The sequence below is a fragment of the Antechinus flavipes genome, chromosome 3 (genome assembly GCF_016432865.1).
Source record: "Antechinus flavipes isolate AdamAnt ecotype Samford, QLD, Australia chromosome 3, AdamAnt_v2, whole genome shotgun sequence".
NCBI classification, from domain to species: domain Eukaryota; kingdom Metazoa; phylum Chordata; class Mammalia; order Dasyuromorphia; family Dasyuridae; genus Antechinus; species Antechinus flavipes.
In genome coordinates, this window is record NC_067400.1 from 405620923 (window position 1) to 405647506 (window position 26584).

At 31.4% G+C, this 26584-nt stretch overlaps 1 protein-coding gene across 7 annotated transcripts in view; it reads left to right on the forward strand.

The window, feature by feature from the left end:
• NCKAP1 (NCK associated protein 1) overlaps nucleotides 1–26584 on the forward strand; it is a 107764-nt gene that overhangs the window by 73981 nt on the left and 7199 nt on the right. For 3 of the 7 annotated variants that reach the window (XM_051986067.1, XM_051986069.1, XM_051986070.1), the window contains 10 exons: nucleotides 2827–2946; nucleotides 6390–6529; nucleotides 7823–7954; nucleotides 13303–13521; nucleotides 13715–13845; nucleotides 14143–14240; nucleotides 21159–21252; nucleotides 21774–21815; nucleotides 25162–25244; nucleotides 25694–25774. In XM_051986067.1, the coding sequence (XP_051842027.1) occupies nucleotides 2827–2946; nucleotides 6390–6529; nucleotides 7823–7954; nucleotides 13303–13521; nucleotides 13715–13845; nucleotides 14143–14240; nucleotides 21159–21252; nucleotides 21774–21815; nucleotides 25162–25244; nucleotides 25694–25774 (1140 nt within the window). The remainder of the gene's footprint in view (nucleotides 1–2826; nucleotides 2947–6389; nucleotides 6530–7822; nucleotides 7955–13302; nucleotides 13522–13714; nucleotides 13846–14142; nucleotides 14241–21158; nucleotides 21253–21773; nucleotides 21816–25161; nucleotides 25245–25693; nucleotides 25775–26584) is intronic. The other 4 variants (XM_051986071.1, XM_051986072.1, XM_051986073.1 and 1 more) reach the window with 2 other exon arrangements.

The following is a 26584-nucleotide window of genomic DNA, read 5'->3' on the forward strand; positions in this document are numbered from 1 at the left end:
TCTTAAGTAAATAGTGTGACAGTAATGGATAGAAAAAAATTGTCTAAATTTTAAATAATTTTTTTAAGCTAATTGTTAAATAAAGGGGAAATGTGATTTAATTTTGATAATGTGGTTCCGTAATTATTTTTTTTCCTGTTTCCTTAGTGTTAATCTATAATTTTTATACTGTATACATTGTATATAGAATAAAATTTGAAAGTAATATATTAAACATTTTTGTCATCCCCACCAGAAACAAAACATTCAACACTGTTTAAAATGCTGGGAACACAAATCCAAGATAAAAAGAAGACAGTTCTTATTTTTAAGAAGCTTATATTCTAATAGGGAAGATAACACATAAAGAAGAATTAGAAAGCAGAGGAAGATGAGGTTGGAAGAATAGTTGAATAGGAGTAAAACTTATGGTGAAGAAGTAAAAAACTAAAGAATAATGTGATGAGTTAGAGTTAAATACAATGGAAATTAGCATAAATAAAAAGATGTGAATATGGGTTCGAATTTTTAAAAATAAGTACCAGTTATGTGTCAGGTACTGTGCCCTTCACAGTTGTTATCTCATTTGGTCACACAAAAATCCAAGAGCTAGGTGCTATTATTTTGCAATTTTACAGCTGAGGGAACTGAGATTTTAATACTGGTCTTCTTGATTCTAAGCCCAGTGCTATCCACTGTGCCACTTAGCCTCTAGAAGATACAAAAGCACAATTGAAATAGATATTGCTCCTTTGGGATCTTCAATTTTATGGAGAGAAATGTGCACTTAAATATTTACAAAATAAAGGCAAGGTTATTGGGAGATGGAGCATTAATATCTTGAAAGAAAAAAAATCAGGAAAAACTGAATACAGTATCACATGGGAGCTTTGAAGGTGATAGAAATTCTGAGAGGAAAATACCTAGTGCATTTGAGGCATGGAGGACAGCTTTGCACAATTGGCAAGGCACAGAGATGACAGCTGTCTTGTATACAGATATTAAAGGTCAATTTGACTAAACCAAAGACCATTTGAATAGGATTAATTTATAATAGAGTTGAAAAGGTAGGGTGAAAACAGGTTGTGAAGGGCTTTAAATGCTAAATAGAGTTGTATACAATTATGAAACAAAAAGAGCTTCTGAATTTAATTGGCTAGGAGAGTGATATTCAGATATTTTTAAGGAAAATAACTAATAGAGTATGAATTACAATGAGGAGAGGATTAAAGTGAAAAGAACAGTTAGAGGTGCCATAACAATCAAAGTAATGAGAGCCTAAACTAGGATGAGACTGTAAGAAGGAAGAATGTTAAGGGATTCCCTGAATTTGTCTTTTTGAATTGCCATATTTTCCAGAAACACTGGACCCAGAGTATGCAGGAAGCCCTTAATGTGTCAAGGATTAAGCCACACTCAGGATGATACAATTTGTTGTTTTTACTCCAAGCTCTACTCTTGTGTATCCTTGGGAGTCAACAGACACCAGTCAGTCTGCATTAGACAGAAAAACTTGTGCAGCTGGTTCCCTATCTTTATGGTCTTAGCATCCTATTTTTGTGGTTTTAGCAGTTCATAAGAAAAAAGAATGCTGCTTTTGCCATCCTAATTATTCATGATTTTTTCTCCCCTGCCACTCCCTGTTAGGTTGAGATTTCTTTTTCTTTTCTCTTTGTTATAATTTCATAAATATGAAACCTTTTGTTTGGATTGTGAACTCTTCCTTGGCTTAGAGTTCCACATGCTTTGCATATGTGTTTCTCTTGTAATAAGCCTAGTTTTCATGCAAGTTTCATAAAGTTGTGATTGCCTGTTGGCTAGAGAGAGAATGGGATGCATATGAGAGGAGATATTAAAGTATAATTATACACTTTATAACTGTTGGATATTTGTGATGAAGGAGAATGAGCAGATGAGCTTGAAGAGATGAGACGATATATGCTTTTGACTGGAAAGGTGACGAAACAGAAATAGGGAATTTGGGCAATGGGGTGAGTTACAGGAGGGTTTGAGTCCTGTTTTTCTTTATTTTAAATTTGCTATACTATTAGACATCCAGATAGAAATGTTTAGTAGGCAGTTAGTGATATAGGAGACATTTGCTTAATGATGAAATTTAAATCCATAAGATCTGCTGAAGTCTCAAAAAGATACTATTGAGAAAGAAGGGAATAAAATCTAGGACTGATTTAGGGTACAGACACATTTCAGCTACATTAAAGGGATAGATTATGTATGAAGATCCAGCAAAAGGTGATTAAGAAGGATTAATTAGACAAGTAATAAAGGGAACCAGGAGAAAGCAAAGATTAGCCAAGAAAAGAGGAATTTGAACACAAATTGAGGAAATGAAAAGAGAAAATAGTGTATTTTAGAGAAGTTAACTGCCTATTCTTGTCACCACATTTACTTTTTAAGTCTATTTTTAAAATTTTGTGTTTATCTAAATAAATTGGCTTCTTTATTCATATATACTATGGTTAATATACAGATTCACAAGAATTGAAAAGGACCTCAGAGTCTATCTAGTCTAATGTGTATCTGATCAAGGAGAGTCTATTGAAAAGATTATGAACTAAATGAAAATATTATAGTCTTTCATATTCTTCCTGACCCTTTTGAATCTCTTTTCAGAGTAATACTTTTATAAAGTCAAATCAATGAAATTAGATACTTATTATATACCTTTTAAATACTAAGTATTGAGAAAGCTTACAAGAAATATGAAATAATATGACTGTCCTGGAACTTTAACTTAATTATCCCTCTTTATTCAGGAATTATATGATTCAGTCTGATTCTCAAAGGAAATGTGTGTTTTAAAACATTTGTATTTTGTTTTAACAGAGACATCATATTGGGGATCGGAGTCTTTCATTGTGTAATATGTTCTTGGATGAAATGGCTAAGCAAGCTAGAAATCTCATTACAGATATTTGCACAGAACAGTGTACTCTTAGTGACCAGGTAAGAATTTTTCCCTTCAATGCAAATAGAAAATGTGTATAAAAATATAGAAAAATGTGACCAGTAGTCAGTAATTGAGTCATATTTTGACTTTTGATTTTGAGTTCATCTCTTTTGCTATTTTGCAAACTAATAATGTTTTATAGATGTTAGAAAGTGGGAACTGTATTGAGGAAAGGACAATTATAACTGTTTCCTACAGAAATATAATATTATATATAATATTACATATATTATATAACTATATAATATAATAATAATTATGTAATATATAATATATAATATAACATAAATAATATAAATCAATTTTTCTAATAGGAAGCCCCCCAAAATTTAAGAAGCTTCATACATAGCAAACACTCAACTGTCAGGTAGAGATAAACGGTAGCCAAGGGCCACATCAATTTAGAATATAGACTGATTTACAAAATCTTACCAAAAAAAGATGTTGAAAGGCTTTGAAACAGTATCATTTCACAAAACAGTGGAGTAGGGAAAACCAGCGGAGAAGGGAAAACCAGCTTAAAGAAAACTTGCAAAGTTAAGTAAAATCATATCAAGGAAATTAGAAATGAAGATGAAAAGAGAAGAATAAATGATGGAAAAGATAAATGTAGCAGTTTTTATAACAGACTCTTTTTGCCACCAAAGATATCACAGAGACCACAACATCAAAATCCTTGATGTACTTGTAGAAAAAAAGAAAATTATTCAAGAATGCAAAAAATGAGAAAAAGCAACTAGACTAGAATAAGGATATACAGAAGAGGTTAGCTGAGGAGGTTATCTGGAGGTGATAGAATTTTGGAAGCATTGAATTGATTGTCAGCATTTCTGAAAAATGGGAAGATAACAAAGGCATGGGAGAAAAATCTCAGGCCTATTATTAACAAGAAAAGGCAATGAAACAGTGACATTAATACTTGTAGTATGTTTGCTTTTCCATCTGCATAACATTTTTATGAGGTAAATCTGCCCATATGTAGAATATATCCTTAGTAAAGATATTAGAAGGGAATGGCCAGACCTTCTGCAACAAGGAGATCATAAACCCATTTCAATATACGTTAATCAATACATAGCATACAATCATAAAAACTAAAATGTACAGAAAGAAGATGAAATCATAAAGAATGGGGAAAATGTTAATGACAATCTTTGCTGGGAGGAGAGTGATTTTTAAACAAAGAAGCATGAGGGGCATCAAGACAGATATGTTGACCAAAAGTGATGTCATTGAAGGAAGCAAGACAACAACTGCTGAAATTTCTACAACAATTTAAGGTTTACTTTTTCTAATTTGAGTCACATAATTTCATTGCGAAGTAGATGGTAATAATAGCTAATATTTATATAGTGCCTATGGTATGCTAGGCACTGTGCTAAATGCTTTGTAATTATTCTTTCATCTGATTTTGCTTTAGGAATGATGATACTCTTTATTAGAAAAAGAAAGTAAGGTTCAGAGGTTTAATTTACCTTGTCACACAAGTGAAAATACCAGAAGCGGAATTTGAACCCATGCAGGTCTGCATTAGATGTAAATCATTTTTTGTAAAAAAACATATCATTGCTATCATATAAATTCACTTCTCCAGGTGGTTTAAAAACCATTCAACATGGAGTTTCTGGAGCCTTTCCGAAACCTGAAAATTGTCTTTATACTCTTCTTTCTCTAAGGTTCCATATCAACTTCCTTGCTCAAACAGTTGTAGCTCATAATATAGGAATATCAGAGAATTCACTTATGCCTCCCACATTTCTTCAGTATCTTGGTGTACAACACTAGGCATTTCCCGAGTCCCAACATTTTTCCCATTATATCATACTTGTTTCTGGCATTCAGAAAAACTGAAGTGACTTTGTAATATAGAAGTAAATAATCCTACATCCCCAGTTGAGATCATAAATTTAAGAGTTGAAAAAGACTGAAAAGGGCATCTAATCCCACCTGATTTTGTAGCTGAGAAAAACGAAGTCTAGAGGGACATAAATACTAAAATAACATTTAATATGTAAAGCTGTATCCTTTAACTTCAAATCTAGGGAGGTTCTTTTCGCTACATAATGTGCCTTGGTATATGATTGAGTTATTCTAAAAACAAAGCAATTATGGAATAATTTTATATCCTAGTCTAGGTAACTTCACTAAAAAGCAAGCAAAGTCCTGTTAATTTCAGCAAATCTTCACAAGTTACTGTATTCTATATTTAAGCACCTATTCCATAAGATAATATAAATATAAAATATAAGAACATAACTTCTTCTTGTCCATTTATAAAATTGATTTGGTACCAGTTTCCTGACCCTGGTACCTATGCTTGGCAACAATTAATTGAAGATGAAAGAGGCATAACTGGACAACCAATTCTCTGAACAATGTGACTTTTAGTGGACTACTGACTTAATATGAGTTAATGGGTATGAAAGGACAGTCAAAGCAAAGATAATATGTGAAGACCAATTTAGCATCCTGGATATCTTAGAATCAGCTAGAGTCAGGATAAGCAAAAGTCCTTGGTCTTTAAGGGTAGAAGTTAATTGGATGGATGCAGAATCTCCACGATCTTTCCTTGTCTCCAGGCCAGAAGTGACTCTGGCTAGTTTTATTCCACCTCCTAATCCTTCTCACAATTCTCTGTATACACCAAAAGATTGGACCAGCACAGGAGAGTGGGAAGGGCCATTTTCCAAGCATATGCTAATAGAGTATATTGTCCAATCGGTAGTTAGCTTTAAGTGCTCTGTTGTCCTGACCTCAGTGCATCAACTCAAGAGTTTCAGCCCTCTACAGTAATCTTAGACTGTATTGAAAAGATTAATACCCATGGTTAAAGAGAGAGAGGTTGTGCTTTTATATTTGTTCAGGGTGAACCATGTTTGGAGTATTGTGTTTATTTGGGTACTACTTTCTAAGAAGAGCATTAATAAGATATGGGGATTCTTGAGAAGAACAATTAGGATGGCAGGGGCCTCAAGATTGTGTAATAAGGTTTAGTTAAAGGAATCAGTGGCATTAATCATAGGTAAAGGAATACTTGGAATGGAAAGTCATGATAGCTCTCCAAGTTTCTAAGACTGTTTTGTGGAAGAAGGATTAGATTTGTCCTGGTCCTAAAGAGGATTATGGTAGGTGGAAGGGAATTAGTGGTTTCTTCATTTTTTCTAACCCAACATCAAGAGTGAAAATATCAGGAATTAAGAGCAGAGGAGAATAAGCCAATAAGTTTAAAATTAAAGTTGGTAGCCCATTTTAAAAGAAAGTACCATATTTGTTAGAAATAGACTACCTCTCAGTATAGACATTACTCCTTAAAATGAGACAGTATTAAAAGAGAAAAACTTTTTCATGTTTTCTTCTGATATGCTTTTAATTATAATTATGCTTTTAAGTTCATTTATTCAAAAGAGATTTCTTGTCTTTATTTTTTTTTTAAATGTAGTTGCTGCCAAAACATTGTGCCAAAACCATCAGTCAGGCAGTCAACAAAAAATCCAAAAAACAGACTGGAAAGAAAGGGGAACCTGAAAGGGAGAAACCTGGAGTTGAAAGCATGAGAAAAAATAGACTGGTGGTAACCAAGTAAGCCATATGCTTTAATTCCATAGTCTGTGTCTGTCTCTTTTCTTTTAGTTCTACTTATTTTATTTTTAATCTGTGGAATTAAAAACCATTTTCATAACACTGCATAATTTTAAAAAGAGGTAAATGTTAATGAATCTATTATGGACAACTTGCCATTCTTTTTAAATATATAATAAATTTATGTAAATTGTTTTCCCCCTTTTCCCCTTCAGAATGGCTGCCATAAGACACAAAGTTGTGTAAAACCATTCTACGTATATTTATGTTTATCAGTTCTTTTTCTGGATATAGATCATGTATTCCTTTATATGTCCTTTGTAGTTAATTTAGCTGATTACAACATTTTCTTGATTGTGGGAGGGAGGGAAGTAGGAATAGTGAGTGATTATTAATAGCATTAAAAAAATTTGTTGTTGTTCAGTTGTTAAATCATGTCTAACTCTTTGTAATATTGTGGACCATACCATTCCAATACTGTCTATGGGTTTTTCTTGACAAAGATAGTGGAGAGGTTTGCCATTTCATTTTCCAGTGGATTAAGGCAAACAGAAGTTAAATGACTTGCCCAGGGTCATATAGGAGATATTAAAAGCCAGCTTTAAACTCCATTCTTTCTGATATCAGGTCCAATGCTCTATCCACCAAGACACTTCACTGCCTCCAATTTTCTTTTTCTTATTTGTTTTTGAAAAATTTTTAAAAATGAAATTATTTTTATTAAATATTTATTTTTCTCTTTCTTCTCTGTGATTCAAGGGTTTTAAAAACACTTTTGTATAGTCATCAAAAATAAAATTCCATATTAGCCATGTCCAAAAATGTATGTCTCATTCTACATTTTATGTGATTTAAAAATAAAGCTCTATCAAACTTTGGAATATTTTGTAGATATTCTTAAAAAACATTTAGTTAAACTTTTATTTGCCAAAAATGTGGTGGTGAAACTATAACAGCAATTGGGGATAGTAGCCAATTTATATACCTATAAATTGAATGAATTTAAACTTTTTTCCCTCATTGATAATTATATTCAGTAGTGTTGACTGTATATGGAGGCAAAAGAATACTTTTGAATGTAGGAGTAACATTTATAATATATGTGATATCTCAGAAAACTTTAATGTGTTTGAACTACTTTAAATCCAGAGAAATTGTATAGTAGGATTTCTCAATCTTTGCATTCTGTTAGAAATATACTACCTTAAATCACATTTAATTTTGAAAGTGAATTTGGTTTCTTCACATATTGTTTAATGTTTTACTTAGTATTTTTCCCTCTTTTTGTTTCAGCCTTGATAAATTGCACACTGCACTTTCTGAACTTTGTTTCTCAATAAATTATGTACCAAACATGGCTGTTTGGGAACACACCTTTACTCCAAGAGAATATTTGACTTCTCATCTGGAAATTCGCTTTACCAAGTAAGACAAGTTATGAACTATATTTTCCTCTAACTAGAAATTTTATCATATTAAATCTTAGCATATCTGTAATGTTTCCTTTTAAAACTTGGGAGCCCAAATAATGGATTTCTTTTTAATATAACTTACTAATTAGTGTCTTCCACATATCCTTCCACATATTCTGCAGCCCAGAGACACTGGCCTTGCTATTCTTTGAACAATACATTCCTTCCCTTGACTATAGGCATTTTTACAGACTGTTATCCACACATAGAGTATTTTCCCCTCTGGCTTCCTTCCTCTTCCTTCCAGGATCAGCTAAAATCTCACTTTCTTCAGAAGACTTTCCCAATCCCCTTCGATTCTAATACTGTCTTTGTATTATTAACATTTTATCCTGTATATAGCTTGTTTGTACACAGTTATTTGCATGTTATCTTATCTGTTAGACGTTGAACTCTGAAAACAGGGACTGTCTTTCATTTTTCTTTGTATACTCAGCATTTTGCACAATGCTAGGAAGCATAGGAGATGCTTAATAAATATTTGACTGCCTAAATCTGTAAACTGTAAGGCAGTAAATTTGACATAGATTTCTAGGAAAATCACATAATATAATTGGTGAAGAAAGAGTAACTATCTAGAAAAGGATGTAATATAGTATTTTTACTCTTTTTAGTTGTTTGCTTGCATTTTGTTTTCTTATTTTTTTCCTCTTTGATCTGATTTTTCTTATGTAGCATGATAACTGTGGAAATATGTATAAAAGAATTGCACATGTTTACCATGTATTGGATTACTTGCTATATAGGGGGGGAGAGTGAGAAGAAGGGAGGGAAAAATTATGGAACACAAGGTTTTGCAAGGGTGAATGTTGAAAATTATTTATGCGTATGATTTGAAAATAAAATAAAAGGATGTAAAAATCAGAACTAGCATTACTTTTTTCAAGAATGGATTCTTCACCTCTTAAAATCCTTTGCTTTCTTCAAAATTTAATTTAAAAGCTATCTCCTATGTCAGGATTTGGGAATGTCTGGCTCACAGGCTGTATACTTAAAAGGTCTACAAAATCATTTGCCAAGGCACGCACAGGTGATAATGAACTGAAAGTTAGGTACAACAACCTCCTACTGTTTGAGTTCTATAAGTTGATAATTTTGTATGGCCAGCAAATGATGTTATAAATATCCAAATGACATTTAGCAGAAAAAAGGTTTCCTACCTCTGTCTTATGTGAAAATTTGCCTACTTATCTATCTTGAAAATAGTTTTTTAAAAATTTTCTTTATGTAGTTATGTTTTTATGATATTTTTTCCAAAAGAATGTAAATTCCTTGAGTACAAGAACAGTTTGATTTTTTTTTTTTTTGGTCTTTACATAGCATATATTCAATATTTTAAGTGTTTATAAATTTATTATATTATAGAAGAATGATATAAATCTAGTTTAATCAGATTTTAGGAAAACATTTCTTAAAATTATATTACTCTTGTAGAAAAATGTGGCTTTAAGCTAGCTTATATTTTTTTAAACATATGTGTGTGTGTGTGTATATATATATATATATATATATATACAGAGAGAGAGAGAGAGAGAGAAATTTTATGTGTATATATGTATACATATAGATTTGAAAGTGGTTGAATAGATAGCTTCTAAAAGTAGTGATTAATTTTTAATTTTTTAAATAATCTCAGCTCTCAAAGAATTCCATGATCCTTTCTCTAGAGCTTCTTCCCCTGATCTCTTTTTTTTTCTTTTTTTGTGCTTCTGTCCTACATTTTCAATTACTTATTAGTCATTTCAAACTCACAAGTTTCTCAACTTCAGAATGTCCAAAATAAGTCTTCATCTTTCCTCCCAAACCCTCCCCTCTTTCAAACCTTCCCTATTACTGTCAACGACATCATCACCTTCCTAGTTAATTCAGGTTTGCAACCTTGGCATAATCTTCATCTCCTCGCCTCACTTCTCTAATCAGTTGCCAAATTTTGCTGTTTTTACCACCACTACATCTCTCTCATCTTTCTTCTTATTTCTATTCACAGAGCTGCCATCACCAAATCTTCTCATTTTTATTTCCTGTAGAATTAAATATAATGTTTTCTCTTTGATATTTAAAGCCCTTTATAGCCTGACCCCCTCCCTACTTTATACACGTCTTTATACACGAGTAACCTTCACATATTGTACATTTCAATTCTACTTGCCACTTTGCTATTATTTACATTTGAAATTTTATCTTCCATTTATTTTCTCTTGTCTTTGCTTTCCCCCTTACCTTCCTCCTTGTCTTTGCCTCTTATAGTAACTGGCTACTTTAAAAAGTTAGTTCAAATACGTACTTCTGTATAAATACATTTTTATCAATGAGTTAATAGTGAAATCACAATAAAACCATTAGATGGAAAAGAATAATTGGAACCTCTTATAGTTGTACGCTTACAAAACTGAAAACACAGCATCTGACATATAATAGGTGCTTAATAAATATTTATTGAATGAACACAACAGAGGAAAACCTGAATTTTTAAAAGAGCAGATAGACATTTTAACCGAGTCTTAAGAAAGGAAGTTGAACTAGGTGTAAAGGAGCTAACGCAGAAAAAATTTTTTAGTCCAAATGAATTCACAAGAGAATATCAAACTTTTAAAGAACAATTAGTATTAGTACTATACAAATCATTTTCTAAAATTGAAAACTAAATCTGTCTACCAGAAATCTTTGAGACAAATATAGTCGTAATACCTAAACCAGCAAAGGGTGAAACAAAAGTAAAACTATAGGCTAAAATCATTTATAGGGAAGGGAATAAACATTTTTCTGGTGCCAGGGCACTATTTTAAGCATTTTACAAATTTTATAAAATAAAATAACAAGTTATTAGCTCCATTTTGTAGTTAAGGAAACTGAGGTTAACAGAAGTTATAACTTAGGGTAATAGAACAATTTAGGTCTTTTTGTTTCTAAATCTAGCACTATCCATCGGACCATCTAATTCCTTTAATGATTATTGAGTAGCACTTCAGAAATTCCAAGTCAAATCTCATCAAATAAACTACAGCAATTTATCCAAGAAATCATTCATTGTGATCAAGTTGCATTTATGTTAGAAATATAAGGATGGTTCAGTGTTAGGAAAAGTATCAGTATAATAACATTTACATCATCTAAAAAAATCTATCAAGTACAATGTGCTTCCTCATAATATAGGAGATTCCTCTTTGCCAAGCAAAAACAGACATGTGTTGATTGTTTTCTTAGCGATTCTTGTTTAGGAATACAATAGAATAAATTTAACACTGTGATCTTTTGCAGTTCTGAAATTTTGTGACACCTTATTGGAGTTAGCCTACCTTATGGTGACACATTAGAACTGGCCTTTAGTGCAAGATCCTTATAAGTTCATTATGTTATCAGTAATGTCATAATTATGAACAAGAAGAAATTAAATACTGCCTAAGGTACCTAAATTAATTGAAAAGAGATTGTTATTGGAAATTATCTTTTACATTCATCCATGCCAGATAAGGAAGTTTTTAATTCCTTTGTTCAAAAGTTACTTTTCCCTATAATCTTAATGTTTTATGAATAATTTCAGCATAATGTAATGCTGAAAGAAATATGACAATAAAAGTAAAATTCTCAAATTGAGTTGAGCAAGAAAAATAGGAAAACTATCTTTGAAATTTGTTAAATATAATACCAATTTGTTTATTTTTTCCATTAGGTAGTTTGCTCTAAATTCAAAACATTTTTCATTTTAAGCAGACTAGAAATTAAAGGCAGTTACAATGTCAGATCATCAGATAGCCACTTCCATTAGAATTGATCCTCATATAGTATTGTTGTTCCACTCATTTCACTTACCATCAGTTCATGTTAAGTCTCTCCAATCCTCTCTGTATTCATTCTGCTGGTCATTTCTTACAGAACAATAATATCTGGAGACATCTTTCAAGAAGCAGACATCATAGGAACTAGAGATGGAAGGGACTTTAGAAATATATAATACAATCCCTTCATTTTATAGATAAAGGAACTAAGGCCCAACAGTAGATTTAGATGATTTGCCCAGTAATACAGGTAGTTAAATTCCAAAAGTGGAATTTCAATCCAGATCCTCTTACTTTTTGTCATGTACACTTTGCCAATACTTATATTGCTTCTCTCCATATCCAGCAAACACATTTTCTAGAACTTTCAATTCTTATATTTGCACTATCTCACTTTTCAGAACAAATTTCCTAGTCATATGCACTGATAGAAGTCTATCTTAAGTGTCTTTTTCCATTGTTTGTGTGTATGTTTGTCTTGTGTCTCTGTCTCTCTCTCTACACACACACATACAAGACACACACAGTATTTATGTATATCAATATTGGAATCTAATATGCACACAGAATAAACATAACTTTATTATCTTATTCTTTTTGCCTGTACTGGCAAATATGTTTTATTTAAGAGATAAACGTGAAATTATTGTCTTTAAGGTGAATACTTAATTGGGAGGAGAGACCCAAAGATATCCAAATTACAGTTAGCTTGTTTCACAGTGCAAAGATGAGAAATATTTAAAATTCACCTTTAAAAGTACCCACTGGGAATAAGAAAACCAGCAATTCTAAGAAGGGCTTATAAAAATCATTAATGATAATATGAATGTATCTAGCATTAATTTATTGAAAAAGTATTTTAAATATGAATAAATATATCTTTTTTCCCCAAAAGCATCTAATTTTGTGCTAAAATCATATTGAATTCTCAAACCATGATCAAATTCAAGAAAAATCATGGAAAGAAAAATTTTAAAGCTTTAATCTCAACATATTCCATTAATGGCATGATTCAACAGAAAAATTATCCTGAAGAACATTCCAGTCTTTCCCTTGTTATTGGCAATCATTCTTTTAAAGATTTTGCTCTAAATGGTAGACTCATGGAAGTTTTACTAGTGGGCCCCAGAGAACACTAATTTTTCAAGGGCGAGATGAAATTTAAATCAAAGATTATATATGATCATTGGCTGAAAATGACCAATTCTTACCATAAAATTTTATACTTGTGGATAAGTGAAAAATAAATGTGTAACAATTACCTCATTGTTTTACTTTACTTTACTTACTCAAAGTTTTACTTATTAGTATACTTGTAACTTTAAAAATGGAATTGAATTAAGTGTCCAGAGTACTGCTTCTCCACATTCCCAGGCTTTGTAATATGTAATGTTTTATTTTCCTTTAAAATAATTTTACATCACTAAACTTAAATATATATTGGCAGTATTTTAAATTGAGTGAATGACTGTTTTACAATAATGGGAGCAATCTTTTATTTCATTTACTTTTTTTTCCTTTAAAGGTCAATCGTGGGGATGACAATGTATAATCAAGCCACACAAGAAATTGCAAAACCTTCAGAGCTGTTAACAAGTGTAAGGGCATACATGACAGTACTCCAGTCAATAGAAAATTATGTACAAATTGACATCACAAGAGTGTTTAACAATGTTCTTCTTCAGCAAACACAACATTTAGACAGTCATGGAGAGCCAACCATTACAAGCCTGTATACAAATTGGTAAGCCCTTAAATTGAGCATATGTTTGTATATAATAACATAACTTTTTATGCTGAAGAAAATAAGAAGATAATCTGCAAAGGTCCCATTAAAGCTGAAAACTCCTTTATAAAATAATATCTTATAGTAAGTTTTGAATTACTGGTTTTGTTTTGTTTTTTTCTTTCTATAATGATCATATGCTTCTCTTTAGGTATTTGGAAACCTTATTGAGACAAGTCAGCAATGGCCATATAGCTTATTTTCCTGCAATGAAAGCATTTGTGAATTTGCCTACTGAAAATGAGCTGACTTTCAATGCTGAAGAATATTCAGACATATCAGGTAAACTTGTTTGAAAATTTCATGTTATTTTTGTAATTTTAATCAATGAAAAATCAGTTAATACAAAATCAATACAAAATTGGGCTTATTTTCTTTTAAGTAAAATCATGACTTTGTAGAATTACCTCTGTGTCCTTTATGGGTTATATTTAGATGTTTTTTAGAGATAAGTTTTTCCTCTGATCTGTAAATTTATGATTTTCTTTTCCATGTGATAGTTGGAGTATTCACGGTTTACTTTTAAAATAATTTGATTCAACTCTCAAGTAAATGAATTAAATTATTTTTCTTTCTTAGAAATGAGGTCACTATCAGAATTGCTAGGTCCATATGGTATGAAGTTCCTCAGTGAAAGCCTTATGTGGCATATTTCATCACAAGTTGCTGAACTTAAGGTAATAGTTTTCACTATTTCATCTATGTTTTAATTCTTTGTAATTAGTTTTGACATGCCATTGTGGACGTGATTTAACAAAATGTTGTCTAGAATTTTTGTTATTTCATAATTTTTAATGAACAGTCACAAAATTTTAGGACAAGGGACCTTTTCTGAACCACTCAAGAATCAACTCTAGAACATTTCCAACAAGTGGTCCAGAGATAAAATGAGTTGAAAATTAAAAATTTTTTTAAATGTGAACTTTTATGATGATCATAAATTAGCAAGCAGCATGTCAGATACTAGCTAGGCAATATATATACAGACACATAAAAAATATATAGTCTGGTTTTCCTCCCACCCAGGGCAAGATATGTATATATAACTACATCCAAAAGAATTACAAACTAATTTATGGAGGACTAAGATCAGGAGAGGCCTTGTATAGAAAGATGACACTGAGCTGAACTTTGAAAGAAATTAGTAAATCCAATAAAATACTGCATCTGTTGCTAAGTCCTATAAATATATCCTTTCTCTCATATACTCTCCATTCTTCCGATATTATCATTATCCTAATTGTAGGCCTTCTCATTTCTCACCTAGACAATTGTAAAAATTTCTTTGTTGCTCTCTGCATTGCCTTTCTTTGTTCCATCCATCTGGCATGAACCTATAATGATCTTTCTTAAGTAAAGATAATGTCAAAACCCAATCTCACCCCCCTTACTTGGAACTCTTTTTCTCCTGGCTTCCTTCAAGTCTTAACTAAAGTCCTACTTCCTTTAAAAACTTCCTGATCTTAATGTCTTTCTTCTGTTTATTATCTCTAATTTTCTCCCTTATTTAACTTGTGTTTTTTAATGGATTTCTTTGGTTTTTGCCCCTCCCTCCCCCCCTTTGTGTCCCTAGCATTTAGCCCTGTGCTTTGTATTTATTGGCATTTAATAAATGATTGTTGATTTGACTTTATATGAAACCGGAGCTCAGAGAGAGAGAGGCAGGGCTGGATATATAGATTTGAGAGTTATCTGCATGATAGTGACATTTAAACTATGGAACTTCTCTTGAGTATATAATGAAAGAAAATTGGAGGATTCAGGACAAAGCCTTAGGCATATATGCAGATGAGAGATTGAGATATCCAACAAAGGAAAAAGAGAAGGATTAACATGCAAGTAGAACCAAGAAAAGCTGTGCTAGGAAAATTCAGGGAAAAAGTATCCAAGGGTTAAAGAGATCAGTGCTACATGCAGCTACCAGAGAAATCTTCCAAATGACTGTCATTTTATTACTCATTCTAACGACTCCCAATTACCTCTTAGATAAAATAGAAATTTTTATTTATTTTTTAAAATCTTTCACAATCTGACTTCACATTGAGTACTCTGTCTCTGAACTTCATACCTTTTGGGCTAGAAGGTCCTCTGTCCCAAGAATGCTCTTCCTATTTTTCTCCTCACAAAATCCCACTGAGTCCAATTATCATCTTCTACATTAAATGCTTTTGCCCTTCTTCCCAAAGTACCTAGTATTTATTTTTATGTTTTCACAATACACATACACACACACACCACCTATGTGCATATATATACACATGTGTATATATATATATATATATATATATATATATATATATATACACATTATCTTCTCTTACAGAATAGAATGTAAAGTCTTTTATAGAAAGAATTATTTCATTCTTGAATTTATATCTCTAGCACCTAACATAATATTTGGTACATAGCAGATATTTAAGAAATGCTTGTTGGTTAATTTAAATGGCAAGTTCCTCATTAGATACTAGAGTAAAAGAACAGAGAATGAGTGATGATGTCAAAGGCTTCTGAGATGTAAATTGGGAAAGAAAAAGGAGTTTGAAAATTAAATTCTGAGGTAAGATTTTCTGCTGAGAAAGTAGTGTTGAAACACTCATGAAAGAGGCTTCAGAAGAAAAAATTTGAACATTTTGTTTTACAGTGTGAGGAATGAAGAAAATAAAAGGATTGCTTTCCTTCAGTGAGGAACCAGTTCAAATCGTATAGCATACATTTATAATGAACTCAGTTGGCATGGTTATATTACTTCTTTCAGATCATTTAGCAAGAAAAGACAAGGATGTAAGATATTCAAGACTAAAGGACAGTGTAATGTGAACTGATTTAGTGTCAAGATTTGGAAGAAAGAGAAATTAATACAAAGTGTAAGTAATGGAATGAGTGATTAATGCAGGCTCAAAGAACTGAGGTCAAAATGAGGACAGAGAAGAGCTTGAAATATAATTTAGAGAGTGTAGGGAGAGGCAATGATAGAAAGCTATGGTGTTCAGTTAAAGGGAAAGTACTATTCCAAGTCAGTTGATGATCTGACTTTTGTAGTAAGTTTGGCAGGTATAGAGAGAAATACTAATTCCCAGGAGTAAAACTGATATTTTGATGAATACATACTGTACTAATTGTATTCATATATAGGCAGCAAGGTAGCATAGTGGATAGAGTCTGGGCTTGGAATCAGAAAGAATCATCTTCTGAGTTATATGACCCTGGAAAAGTCATTTAACCCTGTTTGCCTCAGTTGCCTCATCTGTAAAATGAATTGGAGAAGAGCAAACCATTCTATTATCTTTGCCAAGAAAACTCCAACTGCAATCATGAAGAGTCAGATATGCCTGAAGCAACTGAAAAACAAATATGCATATGTAGGTCTTGCATAATTAAACAGAATATATGCACATATATGTATATTGTTATACATATATAAGTCTATGTCCATATTTAAGGCATAAAAGTACTTTTCCATTTTTGTACATGATGATTTGTCAGTCTTCTTTATTCTCCTTCTCCCTTACAAGATCCTGTACTTCTACTCAGGAATAGGTTACACATTATTTATCTTTATCTTATTACTGATGATTGTGGAAGAAATATAACTCAGAAGTTTGATTTTTGTTGATCTTATCTTTAAATTTAGGAATTATAAGAAATAAATATTTCAAAGATAGTATCATCAGAATTTGACTTGTACTTTAATAGAAATTATTTTTGTGAATTAGCTTCTTATATATTACATTTCTCTCTAGTTCTCCTTGCTTCTTATAATTCATTAGTATCTTGATAACTGCACTCAATTTTAACCATATAAAAATAATCATATTCCTGAAAAAATACAGTCAAATGAATTGTATGTAGTTCTAGTGAAGAAAGTTTTTTATGTTATGAAATCATTTATTTACTTGGGGGTGGGGGGGTGTTCCTATTTTGTGTCTGCATAAAATAAAATTCTTATTTTGAAGATTTTTTTTTTAAGCAGTTTTTGATTTTTGGATCTGAATCATTAGCCTCAATCAAAATAAAAATCCCATAATTCAGATTCTGTCTTAGAGATCTCTGTTTATATTTTAAGGTTATTAGGTAAAGGAAAAACATGTTTATATCCAAGTTTTACTTCCTAAACATTAATTATTCCATTATCGACATTCTCAGTGGAATTCGTGGAATTTATTTTTTTACCATTACATTAATATTAATGTATAAATAGTGATATATATTAATTAACATTATATACTAACTAGTCTATTTTGTTGATTAGTGTTAGTTCTTGATCAAGCATGATAATTATGTTTACAAAGAATAAAAAAGGTTTTTTGTTAAATCTCTTAACTTTGTAATATTGCTTGCACCATATTGTTTGAAAGTAATATAATTAGAGATCCTGTGACAGAGAAAATTCTTCAATAGTAAAAGGATTCTATGAGTTTTGACAGCAATTTGAAGTCTAGTTTTAAGACTAAAGCAAAAATAAAAGTTTATTCAAAAACAATCTAGGTGTATTTAAGTGCCTTTCAATTATTATGTTTTGCCAGGATCATTCAGATTTGTATTAACACAACAAAATACTGCAATTTTAGTTTTTAGTGATTTTATTTTCGCATCACACCGATTTTTTTCAATCCGATAATGTATTTTAGTACTTTTGATTGTTCCCTTTTTCTTGAAGAGATCTTTTTCAGAAAACTGAAAAATAATTTCCATATTATCAAAGCTTGAATTAGTAAATCACACCCTTAAACCTTAAAGTCTTGTGTTTACACTTTTTGGTAAAGCCTGTTGAGTCTTATTTACCTTTGCATTGTAAATAATAGTTTGACAAATGGTCTTATAGATCATAGTATGAAGGTGTTTGGATGACATATTTATTACAAATAGTGTGGTGCATACTACTCTGTGTGATTGAAATATTTTTTCTGAAATACTGTCCATAGTTTTGAGGATAATATGAAACCTCTATTTTTCTAAAAACTACACGCACACGCACACGCACACATATTGTAGTTTCATTCCATTAGTTTCCTACATAATAAAGGCTTATTTTATAGTACTTTGCAGTTTGTAAACTGTTTTGTTTGGATTACATTTGTGAGGTAAATAAGAAGTATCCCATAGACCTTTAATTCAATCTTGGATTGTTTTTTAATTGATCAGGTAATAAAACCTCTGTCAGAGTAGTCACAGTTCAGTTTTTACTTCATGTCCAGGGTTTTCAGCTGTTAAGGATAAAGTTAAACTTTTTCTGTCCATTTTAAACATGTAGTTGATACAGAATAATGGCTTATTTCGTTGCTTAAAATTTCTATTGCTGTTTCTCATACTATTTTAAATAAAATAGAGCAATATGGCTATAGATATTTATTTCCTTTCTATTTTCAAGGTGATTTCAGTTCTTTTTCAAGCAGAGGGCTTTTTGTTTCAGAGTGTACTTATATTTGGATAAAGAAAAACAGAGCTTTTTTTTTTTTTTTTTTTTTTTTTTTTTGCATATCTGGGGTCTCTGAATAAATTGTGTTTCAGACTCAGTCAATACTTTACTGCCAAGTAAAGTGTGTGTTTATTACTTTCTTGGGGAAAAACAACCAGTCTTCTCTCCCTGCTTAAAATTCCTGGGATATTGCATTTGGAGTCATGCCCATTGAGCCAGTTGCTTTTTCTACCCTTCCTTTCCAAATGAATTCTTTTGACAATTTCCAGATCAATTTTTCTCCTTCTACTTCATCATAGGAATCCATAAAACATATATATATAAAATAAGAAATCAGAATCGTTTGTATAAATTATCCCAATTAACGTAACAAAAGTAAAGAAAGAAAATACTTGTTTTATCTTATACTCAATTGATTTGTTTTCAGTATTTAATTTACCATTAAATAATTGTAAATAACCATGTAAATTGTAAATACCCATATAAATGGTTAACACTCCTTGTTTGAATGTGATGACCATGTATTTAAAATCATCCAGAGTCAGGAATTCAGGGAAAGGGAAAAATCTTCAGTCTTTATTGAAAAGGTGAAGAAGGATTGCGATAGCAATATGGTCAGCTGCAACAGGAAGCCAGCTAGCAGAGGGGAATTGGAGGTGAAGGGCGGTCACGATAGCAATGCAAGCAGCTGTGTCAAGATGCCAGCCAGCAGTCTCTCTTTCCGCTTCCCTTTCCACTCCCCTGCCTCCACCCACCAAAATCATCATTTCCTATACAACACATCAGGACTTGCACAAAGAGTGGGCGGGGCCATTCCTTCTCCAAGCATATATATTAATAGAGTATGGTCCAATTACTATTTAGCCTCACGTGCTTGGGACCTCAGTGCATCAACGCCAGCCTCAGCCCATTACATTTGAATTTTAGTCATCTGTGTTGGGATGTTGTACTTGGTGCTATTAGGAGTAGGTGTGATATAAAAAATAATCACACTAACAAGCTATTCTTTGAAGAAAATACAGACGATATCTTTAAAATTACGAGACTTATTTTTAGCCAATAAATCATAAGTACAAATATGAAATTAAAGATTGGGGCTAAGTGATCTAGAGAGATTACAAAGGCCAATATCTGTAAATGGGAGAAACTTAAGCCCAGAAGAGGTGGTGTTTTTCCTTAAAGTGACATAGTCATTAAGTAGCAGAGTTGAAATTGTGGTTCAGAACCTCTGACTCCAAATCCATTGTTGTTTCCACTACAACAGTACAAATTATTTAATTGTCTACCATTGCCAGATAATTAAATGAAGAATCATCTTAGGAAAATCAAGTAATGTTGGTAATGGATAAATTAAATGTCAAACATGACCCAAACACTGGAATGACAGAAGAGACATTCTAGGCAGATTGACATATGTGAAAGGCAAGCAGATGGTAGCTAGCAAAAAATAGAGCTGTTTTTAGAGTTGGAAGAGACCTTAGTCTAATCATAGTCTAAACTTTTTTTGAAGCATGAATTCCCTCTATATTATAGTGACATGTTTGTTTTTTTAGCCTTCAGTTGAGTACTTTCAGTCCTATGAAATGCTTCCTATTGTTTCATTTTTGGACAACACTTTATTTCAACTAAATATTGCACCATTATTTCAATGTCTTCTTTAGGCTAAACATTTCTAATTCTTTAACCATTCCATGTAGAACGTGGTTTTCAGTCATCTTACCATCTTAATCAACTTTCTTTGGATGAATACCATCTTATCTTATCAATGCCCTCCTTAAAATATAATACCAGAAAGGAATGTAATATGCTAACTAGAATCTAATATATTGAAATGATCACCTCCCTCATTTGATGGGGAGAATTTCTTTTCATATAGCCTAAGTTCAAACTTGATATTTTAGTTGTCACATAGTTAACTCATTAATTTTAGGTACTTATTTAAGTTTGTGAATAATAGAATAAAAAGAAATGAAGCATATGGGATCTCCTTTATACAGGCCTATACAGTTGGGACTTCTGAATTTAATTGTGGCATACAAGAGAGTTCTTGAATGAGAAAACCTACTATAAAATATTATAAAGATTAATTTTAATAGAATAGAGATTCCTAGATATTTCCTAAGTATGCTCTTATTAACATACCAAGATCTATGTCTGACCAGGTCTTTTTTCTTTTTAGAAACTTGTGGTGGAGAATGTTGATGTTCTAACACAAATGAGGACCAGTTTTGACAAACCAGACCAGATGGCAGCTCTCTTTAAAAGATTATCTTGTGGGTAACTCGTAATTTTTTTTTTTTTTTATAAACAAGAACTTAAGGTTATACCTTGATGTTTGCTTTTGCCTTGAACTTATTGCATAAAGAATAGTGAAATGTAAGAAAAATACTATTCATCTGCTGTTAGAAAAATTTTCATATAGGTAGGCAGTACCCAGACATTGTTTTAAAAATAATTATTCTTTCACTCTAAATCAGCACATTGGTATGCCTTTGTCTTTGACAAAGATAAATCCTTCCTATTATTAACTAATCCTGTATCTCTTTAACTTTTTATTTTGTTGCAGTAAAACCTAATTAATTTAGACTTTACTAATTCACAATTTTTGATAAAACCTTAAATTTAAGGCTGGTTTTCCTGTGGTTTCTCTGAAAGATAAGGACTTGCTAAATAAGTAATATGAACAAAAATAGAAAGGATATGTTCAGCTTAGATTAGAGAACAAACTTTTAGACGGCAGTGTATGTAAAAGGATGCTTCTAATTACAAATAAGTTTTTATCTATTCATTAAAGCAGGCTCAGCAGGACATCAACTTAGAAGCACTTTGTTTACCGGTTAGTTCAGTTTACTTTACGTATTTGAAGTAATAAAATTTGCATTTCTTAAAGTCAGTATTATAATAACATTTTAAAAATATTCACTATTAGTCCAAATTAGTATAGTTTTATGTATAGGATTGCAACTTATGTGTTATGGTATTTAAATTAACATTTTAAGATAAGAATGAAGGTAGATGCATGCATTTTTAATGTTTGCACTTTAACAAAATCATTTTCTTTGAAAGTGTTTCAGTAGGTGTTTAGTCATATTCATAATGCATCTGTATTTTTAAATGAAAAGATAGTGACAATAGGAAGAGAAAAGACGTTGAATAGAAATTTTTACGAGATTAGTTTATCTTGTTCTCAAAAAAAATAAGATGCTTAAGATTTAAAAACATGAATTTTCAGACTTTAGTATCAATTGAGTATTTAGTATCAATTTAATATCAATAAATACATTGGAAATATTTTTTATTATTCTTTTTGCTTTGGTCCCTCTTTTTCTATTTTTCCTCTTTTTTTCCTTTCCTAACATTTACTTAACCACTGCCACTAAGAACTTTTTGAAATATATTCCATCTTGTTAGATATAGCCATACCATTTCAGTATTGAGTGACATGTCTTCTTTTACCATTGCTGTAAATGTTCCATGAAATGGAAATAATTGGATTAACTGAAATTTTAAACAAAATTTGCCGGTTGTCAAAGAGAACATTTTGATAGGCTTTTTCTTAGATTCGTCTTATTTGAACTTATATATACATAATATAATTTGCATTTAGTTTTCACTGTTGAAATTAGCAAAAACAAAATCTGTGAAAAATCTCTAGTCTATGTAGTTTCAAATTTGACTCCTAGAATATAAGAGCAGAAACTTTAATCTAACCTAGAAATCATGTTCTCCAATTCCTTTTTTTTTTTTTTTTTTTTTTTTTTTTGGTAGATGAGGAAATTTAGTCCCAGAAAGTAAAGGTGATTTGCTTGAGAATACATAGTTAGGGGCTGAGTCACAGCTTGAATTCAAATTGTAAGCCCCTAGGTTCACTGTTCCTTCCATTTTACCTCTCTTTCAAAATCCATTGTTATGAAACTGTTATACAGTTTAGGGAACTAAGTTTATTCTTGGTTGGAAAGCAAAGTATTGAAGAAGTAGATTTTTCTAAAAAATTTCTTCCATCTTAAATATTGTACTCTTTATTTACCAAATGGATATTCCTTTTGCTCAGATTCAGGTTTGTTATGATTTTGTAACCCCTTTATTTTGAGGGTTTCTAGGAATCACAGTTTTAATGAATGGTTGAATGAAAGAATGAAAAAAAAAAACTTTTTAAAACTTATGTACTGAGAACTGGGAATAGAAATAAGGCAGTTCCTACCTTTAAGGAATTTATACTTAAATGGGGAAGTACCCGAAAAGGCTGTAAAGATGGTTCAGGAAGAGCTATCTTGATTCAGAAAGCCACAGGTTTGGTAAACAGACATAGGGGTAGATTGACATATTATATCATGGATCTGTGGCTATATTGTTTTGTTTGTAATTTCAGAACTAGAAGAAAACAATCAAAAAATGTTGGCCAGTATGTAAAATGAAGGGTATCTGGAATTGTTAAAGTAGGCTATGTGTAGCACTCATCAATCAATAATACAGTGTAAGTCAAACATGAGAATTACAGAGTTTAAAGGGTTACTTCTCCCAGGACAGTATCTCTAGTCGTTTAGGCAACAAGCATTTATTAAACATTGGGGATACAAGGAAAGGCAAAAAAATACATCCCCTGCTCTCAAGGAACCCACATTCTAATGGGAGATATAGTTTGTGAACGATTATTTAAATATAAGAAATATGTGTATATTATGTATAGACTGAGTAAAAAAAAATGAGGCAAAGAGTAGCCTCTTTTATCTAGAGCCCCCAAAAAAAAAATCAATCTGGGAGGGGAAGACCTTTAGAGTTCTGACTGAAACAGAACAATTGCTATTTACATTCTGTCTCAGTATTGGGCAAAAACTTTGAGCAAGAGGAACTTGACCCAAGACATACTGTTGGCCTTCATGGTATGGGTTTAAGGCATGGTTCTTAAGAAAGAAATCTACCCTATAAACCCCAAGATATCTTGTGATGTTTCAGGGATGGATATTATCTTATTTAAACTTGGATATTAGCTTTAAAAGGCCAATGTCTCTCACTGCATCCTGGCCACTCCAGTCATTCTGATCTGTATTTTGCTACTAGATCTAGTTGGTTCTGGAGTTGAAAGTGAAACTGATGCCTTTGCACAGTTGGCTCTCAGTTAAGTCCGATTTACTTACAAATTATGGCATCATCTTCCTGATGTCTTGGTCCACTTTGAGAAAAAAGAATAACAACAACAACAATATTGTTTATATACAATTATATTTACACATTTGTACACATATATACATATATATATATATATATATATATATATATATACACATAGCACATTATGTATACATGTGGGAATATGTATAAACATGCATATATTCTTATATACATATATATGTATATGTGTACACACAGATAATTATATCATAGAAAAGATGCTAGCAGTAGGGGAAAACAGGAAAGGCTTCTTAAAGTAGATTTGTACTAAGTATTGAATGAAAAGAGGAGACAGAAGACAGGAGGTATGAACAAGGAATAGTATTACTATTAGCAAGATGATGTTATTAGATTGTAGAGTGCATGATAGACAGTAGAGTAAGAAGAATAGAAAAGAAATGGAAGATGGATTTAAATGGAGAGAGGCTTAAGAGAGGGAGGCCAACTAGAAGGCTATTATAATTAATAGTTAAAGTATAAGATGATAAGGGCCTGTGCCAAGTGGTATCTAAGTGGCTATGAGAGATTGTAAAAGCAGAAACACAGCAACAAATTGGTTATGTAGTGTGAGTATGAGTAAGATGTCAAAAGATGAAACCAAGATTGCAAGGCTGGGTGGTGACATGCTCACTAGTAATAGGTTCATTGAAAAGCAGAGAAGGTAGGGAAGAAAAGGATAGTAGAAGATAATGTGGTTTTTTTTTGTTTTGTTTTTTTTTTTGGATATGTTGAATTAAAGATATGTATGTGGGACAACTATTTATCATGGGCATGATTCAGGAGTACTGAGGGATAAAATTCATATTACCACAGAGTAGGTTGTTAGATTTTAACAAAAAAGTTTACTCATTACAAATTAATAGCTTGACTTTGAATTATCTTATTTCTATCTCTTTGAGAAGTTGAGCTTATTTTAATAGCATTTATAATTTACTTTTAAAAATTTTCTGATGATTGCATTTGAAGAATTGTATTTGATTTATTTTTCTTCTTTGTTCTTGAAAAAATTTTAGCCGTTGACAGTGTTTTGAAGAGGATGACTATAATTGGTGTGATCCTGTCATTCCGATCATTGGCACAAGAAGCACTTAGAGATGTAAGAATCGACTATAAACATGCCCTCATATACTTGTCTTTCCAAAAACAGTATTTTTATTTCACACAGATTCATGCCATATATAGAATCAAGTTAGTTCTAGAGTCCAGCTTCTTAAAATCACATTGTAATTAAATTTTTGTGTGTCGTTATTGAAACAGGTTTTAGCTTCAGATTTAAAATCCATGGGTTATAGTTTGACTGGATATCAGCTTCTGTGTTTTCCAACCTTAATAATGCTTAAAATGATTTTCACTTTTGGCAGGTATTTCAGTATTAAATACATTCCATTTCCATGTGTCTAGGCGTTAGGAAACCATTTGATAATGCATAAAATAAAAATAACTTTGATGAAAAACAAGCACAAATCTAATTTTATACTTTTGTTATTTTAAAGATCCGTGTTTTGAAATAATCTAACTTAAATATGTATTTGTTGTCCTTCCTAGGTCTTATCCTATCACATTCCTTTCCTTGTAAGTTCAATTGAAGATTTTAAGGACCACATTCCAAGGGAAACTGATATGAAGGTATTATTTTTACTTACAAGTTTCATTTTTGTAATTTATAAAAATTTAATATTTTAAATTGTATAAAATATGTGAAAAATTCCAAATCAAGTTTTGTAATTCTTGCTGTCTTTGAGGACTGATCTTATGTGTTTGTTCTTGAAATTGACTGTAGATAACTTTCCTATGTGAGGCAAACAATAATTCAAAATTGTTTCCGGGATGCACTGGAATTCTGGTTATTCATGCTCTTTGATCCTTTTATGCAGTATAAAGTTGACCGAAAATAATTTTCCTTTGTCATAAGCTAAAATCCATTTTTGGTCTCTGGTAACTGTACAAATAGACCTCTTGTGCCTATTTTAAACTCTGTTGAAATATAATGTATTCTTGATTCAATTTGAGAGGTTGACATTGAGCCTTTGGAACTGAATGAATATAGACATGGCTCTCTTGAGAGATGAGCCTTATCATTTAATTAAACTAATGTGCATACAGTAGCGAAATTTTATTAAGTATGTAGCTGAGCAGATTATAGTGAATCTAACCAAATGTAACTATATCTTACTACACATATGTAAGAATATCTTATTATCCACTAAAACACTAGAAGGTTATAAGTTATGTAAACAGATCAGGAAAGCATAGAATTTGGTAGCTTGGATAGTTTTGTAGAGTATAAAGTTGTGTAAGGAAATCTTCAAGCATTGTCAGCTTGCAAATCAAGTGACATTGCTTCTAAAAATGAATTGAATTTTAGTTGGCTCCAACTTACTTTCCAGCCTTATTTTACTCTACTTTCCTTCACAGATTTCTTTGGCAAAGTTGTAT